The sequence below is a fragment of the Pyxicephalus adspersus genome, chromosome 3 (genome assembly GCF_032062135.1).
Source record: "Pyxicephalus adspersus chromosome 3, UCB_Pads_2.0, whole genome shotgun sequence".
Taxonomy (NCBI): Eukaryota; Metazoa; Chordata; class Amphibia; order Anura; family Pyxicephalidae; genus Pyxicephalus; species Pyxicephalus adspersus.
Window position 1 is genome coordinate 104410858 of NC_092860.1, and position 14255 is coordinate 104425112.

The 14255-nt window shown below is 38.1% G+C and overlaps 2 protein-coding genes across 2 annotated transcripts; one reads left to right on the forward strand and one right to left on the reverse strand.

Moving 5' to 3' along the window:
- Nucleotides 1-732: 732 nt before the first annotated feature.
- Nucleotides 733-6134, forward strand: LSM6 (LSM6 homolog, U6 small nuclear RNA and mRNA degradation associated). Its single transcript, XM_072405887.1, has 4 exons — nt 733-871; nt 4717-4819; nt 5496-5609; nt 5880-6134. The coding sequence occupies exons 2-4, from the start codon at nt 4726-4728 to the stop codon at nt 5912-5914; spliced, it is 243 nt and encodes an 80-aa protein (XP_072261988.1). The 5' UTR covers nt 733-871; nt 4717-4725; the 3' UTR covers nt 5915-6134.
- A 3835-nt stretch (nt 6135-9969) lies between these two features.
- LOC140327448 (MICOS complex subunit MIC13-like) lies at nt 9970-10305 on the reverse strand. The gene has a single exon (XM_072406832.1). It carries the CDS (start codon nt 10303-10305, stop codon nt 9970-9972), a length of 336 nt encoding a protein of 111 aa, XP_072262933.1.
- Nucleotides 10306-14255: the final 3950 nt, after the last annotated feature.

Here is a 14255-nt window from a genome sequence, read left to right on the forward strand (position 1 = left end):
CTTTAATGCACTCTGTCTCATGCACTGACATTACCACAGGAGTTGTATGAGAACCCCTATGATGTTTAACACGGTCTTTATCATTATACATTATATTTGACCAGGACGTGGTGCCAATGTGCAGAGATTTGCTCTCACTTCCTGTCTCTGGAACAACAAGTAAATCCCCCCCCAACAGCTACAACTAAAGTGCGATATAAGTAACCCTTTCCTTCTAAATACAAACCTTCTGTGAAATATAATACACATTTAGCTTTGAAGGTTTTGTGCTTATAATAGAAGATACTAGATGTATGTTGGCTCTATCTCTGTCACATAACCCAGGAATGACAAATATTTGTAAATTATCCCCTCCTATAGTGTGCTATTCCCCCACTTCTTAGATTGTAAGCTCTTTGGGGCACGGTCCTCTCTTCCTCCTGTGTCACTGTCTGCCATTTGCACCCCCTATTTAATGCACAGCGCTGCATATGTTGTCGTTATATAAATCCTAATATTAATAAATAAAACCCCATTTACAAATGTCTGTCTGTAAAACTAGTCAATATTCTCTTCTGACAGCTAACAATGGGAAATGTCTCCCCTGCTCTGTGTATCCTCAACATAATTTTTACATTTAATTGACTTGGAAAGAAAACCCAGTGACACCATACACAGCAAACATTGACAAGCATCGCGTGGCCACGCCCCTCACCCCGGAAGAACAAATTGAACTGCAGATGCGCGTCCCCAGGCTTACGTCACTGAAACCACGTCCCGCCCTGCTTGGCGGGACCTCTAGTTGTAGGTTCGCGATTTCAAGATTGTACCTCGGCTCGCTCCGTAGGGAAGGCGGTGACGGTGAGGCGCGGGAGAGGCGGCGGTGGTGAAGGTATTGTGTGTATGGAGCCGGCATGTGTTGTAGTGTGATAAGTCACAACCCCCACCCCAACCCGGGAGCCTCCGCTCACTCATCGAACACCATTCTGTATTGGGAAGTAATAAGCCAATGTGCTGGAGTATTTCCTTCATAACTCGTGTGAAGAAATCACTGCAGCAATTCTACCCTCCAATAGATGTTTATAGGGCCCAGGACCTGCGCCTTCATAGGGGCCCAACTCCTGCGCCTTCCTGCAGGGGTTTATCATATACATTTTTTATAAATGACCCCCCACTTCCTGTGCCAGGGAAACCATAGGAAGTGAGGGGGAATCCATTTTTAGTTGTCACCACAGCAGGTTTCATACATTTCCCCTCACGTCCTGTCTGATTGTACACCAATTTGTATCCTGGTAACAATGGTCATCAAGACATTTGTGCAATGGGAGGTAAAAGCCCAACAGCAGACCATTTCCTGCAGCCAAAAAATAACTTTTATCTCTGGGCAGTGATCTCCCTTTTATCTGGGCGCACCACCCGGCATTTTTCAGTAAATACCGGCTGTTTCTGGGTGCTTACTGATGAGTTGGGTCACAATACAGGGGCTGCCATCCACCTACAGCTTCTTTCCACCCAACTTCACTATTCCTGGGTTTAACCCTGCTCCAGGTATACTTTAATAATAGGCCGGTGTATAAATGGGTATTAATATTATACAGGATTTATATAGCGCCAACATATTACACAGCATTGTACATTAAATAGGGGTACAAATGACTGAATACAAACGGTAACACAGGAGGAGGAGAGGACCCAGCCCAAGGGAGCTTTTAGTTGTGATTTGCTTTGCATATTGTATTTTTGTCATATTTTATTATTATTATTAAACAGGATTTATATAGCACCAACATATTACGCAGCGCTGTACACCTCCCATGTGTGCGGTGTATATTGTACAAAACTCCTTCACTAGAGCTGCAATGATTCATGGAAGTATTGGAATGTTAAAGGGGCTCTCCATAAACATTTATTCACAGAGTGCATTATGTATTAAAGATCATTTATCGTATTATATAGACACATGTTAGTTGGACAGGTATTCCAGCCTATTGGTAGTTTTAAAGTGGATCTAACCTAAAAAATCAAAGCGGGTGCTTATTGCAGAAAGTAAGAGGCGATGTCCCTCCTGCAATAACTGTTCTTCCCTTCCTGACCACAGCCCAGCTGCCAAATTTTGCTGAGATGCGCATGTGCAACTCAGCACTGGTAGCCAGTGAAACCTGGAAATCCCAGCTTCCCATGCGTGTGCTGGCAATGACATAATTTCAACATGTCATCCCAGCAGCTAAAGAAAAGAGAGAATGCGATGGAACAGTGATTGGTGAGTAGCACAGGTTTAGTTCTGCTTTAAGTTTGATCAGCTAAATGGAATGACACAATGAAGCACATATAAAGACGTTTACATTTTTATATGCGATAAACATTTTATAATCGTGCTAATTTTTACAATTACCTGTTTTGTTTTTTAGTAGCAGGCTTTTATTCATAGTTTGCAATGTGCCAATCAAAACTCAGAGTATTGCTTGGTATGGCTCACCGCTTTATAGTGAAACTATAGTGTGTTCTCCCCAGCCCCTTATAGCTGGGCGCTCCACCTGGCACTTTTAAGTAAACACCCAGCTGTTTTTGGGTGGTTACTGAAGAGTTGGGTCACAATACAGGGACTGCCACCCACCTAAAATTTCTCACCACCCAGCCTAAAAACATTTTTGGGTAAACACTTAGTTTGCTTTGAAAATCAAGGACCAGACAGGTCTTTATTGCAGAGAGAGACAGGCGATGCAATAAAACATACTTGCTTTCCTGATCGCCTTTATCTTCTATTGAAAAAAAAAAAAAAAAAAACAGAATTTGCTGGCTATATGGGCATCCTCTGGGGCTGCTGCGACTAAATAAACTTCATCCCATCCAATCCAGATGTCCAGAGACTTGTCATGCTTGGGCATTCCTGGCACCTTGCATAGCTGGCTGTTAAACCTCAACAATGTAGCCATAGGTATGGTAAAGTGGGTTATCGTGGGTATTCCTTCACTTCCATTTAAAGCGTCCTCAGAAATTTTTACTTTACATAAAAGGGTAGACAACCCTTTTATTTAAAGTAAAAAATCTGTTTGTGTTTGTGCAGCACCCTTTTGTTTTGTTTTTTTAAGTGTGCAGCACTCCCTCAGGCATGCACAGAAGGAGTCCTTTCATGAACAGCAAAAAAATTACCGATCTCATGCATGCCCAGTGAGATCAGCAATTTACGTCACCCAATCTCGAACTTGCACAGTGTGATATCGGGTGACGTAGGAAAAGGAACGCGGAAGAAGAGAGGAGTGGATGTAAGCGCCTGGCGTTCCCTCTGCTTTTGGCCAAAGACAGATACTGGTACGACGCGGGACCTGATGGGAAAAACCTCCCGCATAGACTGATCTGCCGGATTTAAGGTAAGTGTGATTTTTTTTTTTTTTTTTTGGGTTTACTTTTACTTTAAGGGGAACACCAGTACAGATTGTAAGACAGGCTTTTTAAAGAGAAGCCAAAAGTACAAATTTGTTAGGCAGTTTTTTTTTTTGTTTTTTTTTTTTAAATCCGAGAAGGGACGGGAAATGTTCCTCTACAGCAGGGGTGTCAAACTCTGGCCCGCGGGCCAATTCTGACTTCAAGGTCTGTTTTATTTTTTTGGCCCCCCAAAGAATCCTGAAAATGAACTACATCTGGCCTGCCTGCGCGCATTATCACCTCACAGCATTATTTTCAATACATGCAATACATAGACATGTATTGGGTACATAGACAAACTTGTGATGTGAGAAGATGAAGAGCACACAGGCTGCATAGATAGATAGAAATTAGTCTTTTCAACCCTGAAGTGTGTGTAGAGGGGTTTGTTTTTGTTAGTTAAGGTTCAAGTAGTAAACTTCCTCAATTTTTTTAGTAAATTTCAAGTTTGGCCCACGACTTGGTCTAAGTTTTTAATTTCAGCCCTCTGTGTATTTGAGTTTGACCCCCCCTGCTCTACAGCTTCCATAGACCAAGTTTTATGTTGAAGAGAAAGTTAATATTAAATGGCAATAAAGAAAGAATGCGGGGGGGTGTTGGTCAAACATCTCCACTGAAGGATTGTAAAGCTAAAAGCCAGCAAAAGTTATAAAAAAATGTTATCTCCGTCCCCCTGTTTTATTGTTATATGTTGAATAAAGCTGCGTACACACGTGCAATTTTTGTCGTTGGAAAGGATCTTTCACAATCCTTTCCAACGACAAAGGACTGCATGATGCATGAACGGTGCTGTACATACAGCACCGTTCTGCTCTATGGAGAGGGGAGGGGGAGAGCGACGGAGCGGCACCCTGCTGCACGCTCTCCCCCTTCCCTTTCATTAGGATCGGTCGTCGTTCATCGTCCGTGGATCCGCCAGGATGGTCGTTCGGACGATGGACACCGCCGACTGTACACACGCCAGATTTTTGCCCGATATCTGGCCGATGCCGATTATCGGGCGATAAAAATCTGACGTGTACGCAGCTTAACGGCATCTTTTTTAACAGATCAGTAACAAAATCAGAATAGGCCATATCCTGTAGCTTATCCCTGGCTCCTCTAGACCTGGTGTTGGGAAGTACTGAGGTGCAGTCACAAGCTCTGTTTTACTGGTCATGGTGAAGGCTTTACATCCTCAAATCATTGCATTGTGGAAAAGAATTACAACTGTTGTGATCTATTTCTTGTAGAGTTGTCAGCCTCTGTTAAAGAGTTTTTATAGTCGTCTAAATTTCATTGACATGTTGTATTTGAAGTTATTTTTTATTTTAGAAAATCAAAATGAGTCTACGGAAACAAACCCCTAGTGACTTTTTGAAGCAGATTATTGGACGACCTGTTGTCGTGAAACTAAATTCTGGAGTTGACTATCGAGGTAATGATTAAAAGTGTTCAACATATTTGTGGCTGAATATCTTTAGAAATATTGAACTCTTTTTAGGTCTATTACATAGGTTAAGAAATGTTGCCATAGGTTTGCTTGGTGGTGCAGGTACCTGGGATACGAGAAATATTAAAAAGTGCCTAGTTAGAATATGCAAGTATATGTTTTTAATGTTTTTAAAGTTACAATCTTCATCCAGTTTTAATACCCAAATAACTCATAATATATAAAGTATATCCTGTACCCCCCCATGGTTTTTCGTTTGGACTGGTGACAATGAGTTTATTTTCTTCTGATTTGGTGAGCATTAATAAATCATATATCGCTCTCATTTATGTTTAAAGACTGTCAGCTTTTAATTGCAAGAAGGATTTTCTGCAGGGGCTAGCACCAGAATAATAGAAATCATTCTAAAAGTTACAGTGTATATATGAAATCAGTACTACAAATGGAAAATAGCTGCTAAGTTCTTGTTATTAAATACAATGTAACTATTAAGCTGTAAAAAAAATCTTCAATTTTCTTTGACCTAAATTGTATTTGGTTTAGAAAAAATGAAAATTAGAAGAAAATGTTACATCTTGCTTTATCCTCCTATCTTTTGCTATGTCTCCCTGAGATCAATGTGAATTGCTGGGTATACAATTTTTTTTTTCCCAATTTACAGGGGTGCTGGCTTGCTTAGATGGGTACATGAACATTGCTTTAGAACAGACTGAAGAATATGTAAATGGACAGCTGAAGAACAAATACGGAGATGCATTTATCCGTGGAAATAATGGTAAATCAATTTATGATGGTTTTTTTTTAGCGGTTTATATGCAATTTTTGCATCCTTAAAAACAGTGAAGCCAAATGAAAGCAAGATAGGTAAAAACATTTGTAATCTGTGATTTCTTAGTACTTTTCAAATATAAAACATTCGCAGTCATTACACACAAATTTTGGTCTACCTTTACAAACACTGCTTCCCACAACAGTATTGGATGTGAGAGTGCATCTGCAAAATAAAAAAACATTTTTAATCATGCTTATATTTCTTTCTTTGCAGTTTTATATATAAGCACGCAGAAGAGAAGAATGTAAGCGTGGACTTTTTTTTGTTTCGTATGTTTGATGATTCCAGCTGTCCAGGATATGAAAGAAAATCTTCCAAATGAATTTTGTTTTAATGTTTTTCATTATGTTAAAGAAAGAAGTACATTTGTTTATTTTTTAAATATAGACAAAAGTAGCTGATGGTTGCATAAAACATTTTTATTTTGTTTAAGATGTTGCTGAATAAACCACAGTTACTGATAATGTATTCTGTTTTGCTAATTTTTGTTGTAGCATTATGTTGAGGTGCTGGGCCAATTTTTAGTTTCCTGGAGACTCCATAAAATGCATAATGCAGACCTGTATATCCTGCCTATAGCAAGTCAGTTACTCACTCATGTTTGTAGGAAGCCTGCCCCAAATCACACTGAAGTCTGTTAGCTATAGACTTAGTTTTTTTTATTCACAATTTACCTGCTCCTCCGTGTTCCACTCCCTCAGCAGCAGGTGAACATTATTTAGATTGATGTGGTAGATTTTGTCCTAGGACAACCTATCACTACACTAAAACTGCTGTTTGAAATATTTTGATTTGGGTTTATGACCAGCAGATTTGGCATTGTATGCATTTGGGTCCATTTATAATCATTACCGGTAACACATACAACAATGTATTGGCCCTAAAAGTTAGCCAAAGCCTCCACTGAGAGAGATGTAGATTGTGGCTGCTAACACTTTCCTCTGTCATGTTGATCCATAATAAACAAAACTTTTCTGATTTCATTACATACCTTTTTTTAGACCCTGTGATGTCATCATTTTGTTTTTCTGTTTCCCTGTGCAAATCTAGCAGACCATGTCTGGCGTAAGTGGACAGCAAAGTGCTGTACATAGCTTCCTGAAAACATAATTGCTCTATGCCTCTCCTTCTTCCATGTTGAGCTGTTTGTTTCAATCAAAGGTCACTGACCCGATATCTTGAGTCACTTTGCATAGTTATTTCAGGTGCATGGCTCAAAGAACGAATGTAAAAGGGTCAGACATAGTCACAGCATAAAGAGTCCATCAATTCTGCCTGAAGTGGGGAAAAAAGCCGGGCAACAAGCATTTTAAAAGGAATGCGTAGTTGCATTTGCATACTGTTCAGGAATAACATTGCCAAATTTGTAGTAGCAAGGCTCCCAATTTGGATGGATTTTTGGTTAGCCAATAATGTGCAGATATTGGTGTCCTTTATATGACCACATTTAAGTCATATGCATTCTGGTATAGGTATAGAAACCTATTATTTTGCTGCTTATATCAAAACTTGGTTTTACTATGCAAAAACTATCTGGCTCTAAATGTGGTGGTACACAGATGCAGAGGTGTGTGGCTCTGCTCCAAAAAAACACTTGTTTGACCAAAGACGTTTTGTATTGCAAGAGCAATTTTTATACATACAGCTAACAAAGAACTGCATAAACCTGAAGAAACTGGGTGACTTTATAATGTGAAAGTAATACAAAGATTAGGCTTATGCAGGCTTGCTTCTAATCTGGCTCCAAGGACTCCTCCTGCATGTAGGCGATGGAATTCAGTAAGAATGAAGCATGGTGTGGTTCTATGGGTGTACCACATCATCCTGACTTAGATACTTTTCTTGGCTCATATAAAGACTCTGTAAAGTAAGGGCAATCATACTTGACCCCTGACATCAGCCATTTTAAACCTAATTGCCTGCCTCTCTTTAACCCCTTACTGCAGAAATCAACTGGTATCAAAAGTTTCTACATCACAATCTAGTGGCTTCATGACCTATAGTCTATCCTTTCTTCTGCTATACCTCCATCCCTCTGCAAATACAATGACCTTTAACTGCTTCCACCTCCTCTCAACAAACTGCTATTTTTTTCTCACCTTACCAGTGGGGGATGTACTGATCATTATAAATGGCAGGAGAATTTGGTTTAGCCCATTCTTTTTGTGTATTAGGTGTTCAGCCCAGAAATGTTTTAAGCTGAGTGGTAAGTATTTGTAGGTGGGTGGCAACCCCCGGTATTGTATGACCCAAATGTTCAGTAACCACCCAAAAACAGCCGGGTGGTCACTGAAAAATGCTGGGTGGTGTGCCCAGCTAAAAGGGGAGAACACTGATATTTTTGTTATTAGCAGAGGGTATAGGTCCAGAATAGGAAACTTTACATCCTTTAGTCCAGCAAACTGTTGTATTGGTGTTTCTTCCCCTGTAGGACACAGAAAAATTGTTTAAACACACCCACAATCCCTCATTTGTTTAATGTAGTGCAGAGTGACTACAACTTCTTTTAGGATTTACATTTTAGTCACAAGAAAGACCTGCCCTGCAGTTTAGAAGGGCGTTTTGATTATGGCTATACCAAGAAAGTATTGTAAGGAATGAAAGTTATTTAAAGATGGACAGTTTGTTTCAGAACCTTGGTACCTTTTTCCTTTTAGTGCTTTTTTTTGTATTTTGGGTAGGTTATAAAGGGAGAATATATTTTGGATTGTGTTTGATATGGACTGCTAGGACTCAATGATATAGACTGCTAGGATTCAAGTTCCCACTATGAAGAAAGAAAACTGTTCATATAAGCTCCAATATTGTTACTGATGTTACTTCAGCGCATTCTGTACAGTGGGTTGTATACATGATATACCCAATTAATGCATATTATAAGGGTTCTATTAAACACCCTTAAATAAGTTTTCTCATAGGACAAAGCCCTATTGGCTTTTTGTCGGACTGCTGATCTGTCGGGCTATATTTTTTCATGAGAATCCTGCTGAGTATGTACATAACTTGTTAAATGAATTTAATGAAGCATTTCTTGCTGTTCTCATAAGTCTCACTAGATGCAAGATTCATAGAGTTATGAGCATTTCAATAAAGCCATTTCAAATGGAGTGTTTTACAGCGAAACACCAAACAGTTAATTAACACGCAGACATAACAATTACACAGTCAAATAACCCCAGTAATCAAATGCATTGTTCTGTGCAGGGCTGCTAGTCACATGACCTATGTTGAGCAAAGTCTGTTCATTAAAAAGCAATCAATCATCCCTCCTTAAAGAGGGGATAAGCCATTTCTTCACAAAGGGCGCATCATTTGCTATTTATTTTTATGTGATCAAGAGATTCTCACATTTGTCAGTGACTCTTGGAGATGTTGATTAAAATGTAGTTTCTTTACTACTGTGGATGAATGACTAGAATTTAAAGATAAACTCAAGACAGATTTATAATAACATTGTTGCAATACAAATATAAATGAACTGTTACACCCCTAAAGAGTGTATAAATAAACTAATCTTAATACACAACTATAAAACATATATGAAAACTGTTCAACTGATAAAAACATGTGCAGTGCTATTTCACACTGACAACTTTGAAGAAGATACAAATCTCTCTTTTTACTGCTCTGACCATGTATAGATACCTATCGTAGCATTAATCGATGGCTAAAACAATACAAGAACAAATCATACCATAGAGTTGGCTTCTGCCCAGAGGATAGCACCTTGATCCTTTTGGTAAGATCCTGGGATTTGCTGAGTATACAAAATCTTTTAAGCCAATGTACTGCCTGGCCAAAAAAGTACCCGAGCCTGTGGGGGAAGTATTGTGATCTGGGGTTGCTTCAGTCGGTTAGGTCTAGATTCCACAACATTGCACATTCCCAAAAGATAATGCTAGCTGTATAGACTGAATGACCAGGGTTTTCCATCAATGGATTTTACCTTTCCTGATGACATGAACATATTCCAAGATGACAATGCCAGGATTTACTGGGCACAAATTGTGAAGGAGTGTTTCAGGCTGCATGAGACAACATTTTCACACATGGACTGATCACCACGGACTCCAGGCATTAACCGTTCTGAGAATCTTTGGGTCGTGATGGAGAGGACTTTAGGCAACACCCGACTCCCATCATTATTACAAGATCTTGGTGAAAAATGAAACTCTGAGTAGACATAAATGTGGCATTGTATAACCTTATCACAATTATAACAAGATGAGTGCATGCTGTAATTAAAGATGGTCCAATGCATTATTGTATAAATAAAGTTTATTTTTTTATATATACACAGGAATCACTTCATCAAGTCTTTTACATACTTCCAGCTTTCTGCCGTGTACTCACAAGCTTTGGTTGGTGCAGATGAGAGAGCTGACACAGACTTCTGCACCCCCCAATTCCATGACTCGCAAATGGAGAAGTCAAGTTTTGGTGTAGATGGAAGCTGCAAACCAAAGTAGTCTGCCCATTCATGAACAGCAGGTGGTACAGCCGCTGTAGTCTTTTTCAGCACTTCTTCTCCCTGAATTCCGCTTCCCAGCAGCCCATAGTCATAAGCTACATATACAGCTCCTCCAGCCAATGCAACTTTTGTGGTAAACTTGAGAAGTCTCAGGACGACAGGCGCCATGTTTCTACCCGGCAAGGACACACAGCACAGGAGAGGGTCCAATGCATTATTAAAGTGAAAGACTGCCTTGAAGAAATGCAAAGGTTAATGGTTGATACAATTGCACGATATGTTAAGTTAACCACAGGAATGTGAGACGTATTTGTTTCTTGTATGCCTAAAAGATTGTGCAGCCTCATTTAAAAAAAAATATATGCAGTTAAATAAATTCTCCTTTAAGTAAAGGCAAAACATCAACCCACATAGGTGGGTGAAAAACCAACTGCACAGTTCTGTGTAATGCTGCACTATGGAAACTAAGCTTTACAAGTTCTCTTAACATATAAGTGTTACTATAGTTATGGCACAGCTATTAACATTCGGTACATAGCTCATTGACATCACAGTAAAAAGTTCAAGCAGAAATATTTGGAATCCTAAAGGCTAATTCTAATGATAACCATGTTCTGTTATTATGTCCTCCCCTTTTTTTCACATGATTCAGTATTATGTAATGTTCTATACTTTCATGTGATATTATACCCGCTATGATGTCAGGGATCAAAACCCAGCATATCTCAAATTAAAGAGTAAAATTTGGATATAAAAATATAAATAGTATAATATAAAAAAAGTAGGAATTGTAATTTAATTAACTAGGGAATTGTAAATTAAAGCCAAACTCTGGGCTGGAGGAATATCTATGTAGGAAAGGTATTTGTAGGTTCACTTAAAACTTTGTGTCCTATGTGTATTGATCAGCATGGAAACACTGCACTTTGCCTCTGTAAAAAGGACGAAAGGACAAGGCAGGATGAGTGGTCCTGTATATGCCTACCTGTAGCTTTCTGCAGTCAGCCTGTAGTGGAACCTGTACCTCCTATCTACAACTCTGATCGTTTGCAAGGCAACATCCGTAAACACGTATTTGGTATACACAAAATAGGTGTGTTTATAGCCTTTGTGTGTCTCCCTCCACTGCGCCAAGGGGCACTCTGCCACTACACAAACATTCACTTTTGCACTGGCCATTATTGCAGTGGTGCACACTTCCTGCTGCTATTGCTCAAATATAACCTTACTTACTTAATTGGCCTACTGGCTTAATTGTCCCATATGTATTGCAGCTTATCATTGTATCTATGAAGGAAGGCGTGGTTGTCATCCAGGCTAGACATCAAACTTAGTAACTACTTTCTGGGGTAACTAACTGTAAATAGTATTACGGTAATCAGTTGGTGGTCTGTGATCATTGGTCTTCAGTTATGTCTTCTTCTCTTTATATTTGTTACATAGGTGTTGGGGAATTACAGGTAGTCCCCGGGTTACATATGAGATAGGGACTGTAGGTTTGTTCCTAAGTCGAATTTATATGTAAGTCTGAACAGGTACATTATTTTAATAAATGTAAATGTTTGTCTCAGCATATTATTAGGCAGCATGGTGTCAGTTACTGTATAAAATCCGCAATGTGAGTTAATCACAACCAAAACAAAAAAAAAAGAAAACTTTATGTAGCCTAGACATTCATTAACTTCTGGAGCAAGCTGTGCTTTGATATGCAAAAAGAAACAACTGCAGCGTTTGTCTTGGTCATTAAAGGGTTACACAATGTTACAAATCAGCTCAGCCCATAAGATCACCCACAACTTTAGCTGTGTAAAGCAAAAGATTTCTTCTGCAAGTCCTGCAAACCGCCCCTCACCCGCATCAAGCCTCTGTCCTGCACAGGAGTTTGTATCCAGGAGTTGTCTGTATGTTGGATGTCCTTAACTCAGGGACTACCTGTAGTATTTTACAGAAGAAGATTGATGAAGATCACACTGTTATTCTAAGTCTTTGTGTTTTAGAAAATATTATGTTTTTGCATCTAGTTCAGCTCACAGGGAGAGACAAGGACATTACATATCTAAAAGAATCAACCAGTATTTTCTGTATATTAAAAATATTCTTATCATGAAACATGGAAACTAATGCAGCCACCTTATCTAAGGACTGTAAGCTGAAATATTATATTACATTGTCATGTGCTGTTGTGAGGTTTATTGATCCTTTAAGCCATGGAGTTTGCTAAAGCACCATTAATCATAAACAGTTGTCATTAATTTTTGTTTCGAAAAATACTATTTGTACCTTTTCTGCATCTGTTTTTGCATCATGGTGATTTTTATTTGCACCTACCTCTTTCAGACCATGAATGTATATCAGGACTGGCTGCTCATTATCGCTCTAATTGGCTTCCTGAGAGTGAAGAACAGAATGTGTAGGCACAGCCATTTGTGTCTTTCCACAGTGGCACATGTGACTAAGTGACAATGCAGGAGAGCAATTGGAAGTTGTCACCTAATAACAAGAAGAACCGGATAAAAGACCTTCTGAATAGGATACTAGAGAGTTTTCTACCATACTATACGTTTAATGAAAGCAACTTATGAAATTTACATGTTAGAAGATTTCAATGACTGGATTTAGATCCATTTTAGAGCTATTTATCATCAATGCTTAGTTGTTAAAAAGGACTCAGCTGTCTTAATTGTTCTAAAAAGAAGAAGAGAACAGACATTTCTGTGGATATTTGTGGAAGAGCTTAGACAGTTCTACAAACATTCTTAGAGATTGTGAATTAAAGGCTCTGGCAAGGCTGGTAAACATTTCCTTAGGAAGATGAAAACCTAAAATACACGAACCACATAACAAAGGGGTGGTCAATGTTCTGTTCAATATACAATGGTTAATTAATCAGTCACTATATTTATAGATTATTCACATTCAATACATTTACTAACATCCAATTAATTTCCCTATAAATGAGACATGGTAAATCTACATTTTAATTATTTTATCTGGAAAAACAGAGTGTATAAAAATTTGACTATGATGTTGCTTTAGTATCCCATATACATACACACGTACTGTATACAATGCAATAAGCTTCGCTGTCCTTCTAATTAAAAGTTAGGTAACAAATTCTAGCCAACAATTCTACTCCAAATCTTAAAGTTTACTAGAATATAAATTCTGAAATTGGTATATAAATGCATATAAAAATTCTGTCAAACAAGCAATAAAAATGTTAAATTTAAATTACAATATGGATGCAAAGCAGAAATATGCAGAAAAATATTACTGAAAGTATATTAAGGTAATTTACACTGTGAGTTAACAGGACGTGTTATGAATAAATGTGTTTTTATGTTTTTCTAAGCTAAAGATAAGTAGGCATTCGTAGTATTTCTAGATAGAAATGAGAATGAACTTAATATATTTGTATTAAAAAAATCAAAAAGGTATTAGAGTTAATTGAGTAAGATGATTTATAAAAAGTGGATTTTTCAGTGGACATTTTAAATAAATGAACCAATTCCTGACATGTCATAGTATTATATGTATGTATATATAGTATAGTATTATACATGAGATTTGTTCAGGAATCATGACACATCATTTACTCACGTGAATTGGCCACCGCAGTCCAGCCCTCAACCCTATTGAGAATCTTTGGGATGTGATGGAGAAGATGTTTCACAGCGGTTTAACTATCCCATCATCAATGCAAGATCTTATGAACACATTACATCAACTCTGTATGGAAATAAATGTTGTGACATTGAATATGCCTATTGAAACAATACCACAATGAATGAATGAATGCCATAATCAAAGCTAAAGGTGGTCTAACAAAATATCAGACTTTTATTAGTCCATTTTACCTGGATTTGGTATAATACTTTCACAATCTTAACTACTATAAACTATTTGTACTCCTAAAAGCCTCTATTTCTCATAATTCTCAGTATTTTCTCTTCACATCAAATTATTTTTTTTCCTGCTCAGAGAGTCAAATTTTCACCTGTCACAAGCCTGAGGTACATTTTTATGGTAACAAATGTTACAATTCAGTATTTAAAGAGATCAACATATATTAAGATCAACATTTCTGTCATCTCCAGGTTTCCCTGCAGTGCTCTGGG

What these genes read in the sequence shown, in the direction of transcription:
- LSM6 (XM_072405887.1), top strand. Translation starts at nt 4,726, where the DNA reads ATGAGTCTACGGAAACAAACCCCTAGTGACTTTTTGAAGCAGATTATT. An exon ending in TTCTGGAGTTGACTATCGAG is followed by an intron (nt 4,820 to 5,495) that starts GTAATGATTAAA and finishes CCCAATTTACAG; the next exon opens with GGGTGCTGGCTTGCTTAGAT. An exon ending in ATTTATCCGTGGAAATAATG is followed by an intron (nt 5,610 to 5,879) that starts GTAAATCAATTT and finishes CTTTCTTTGCAG; the next exon opens with TTTTATATATAAGCACGCAG.
- LOC140327448 (XM_072406832.1), bottom strand. Translation starts at nt 10,305, where the DNA reads ATGGCGCCTGTCGTCCTGAGACTTCTCAAGTTTACCACAAAAGTTGCA.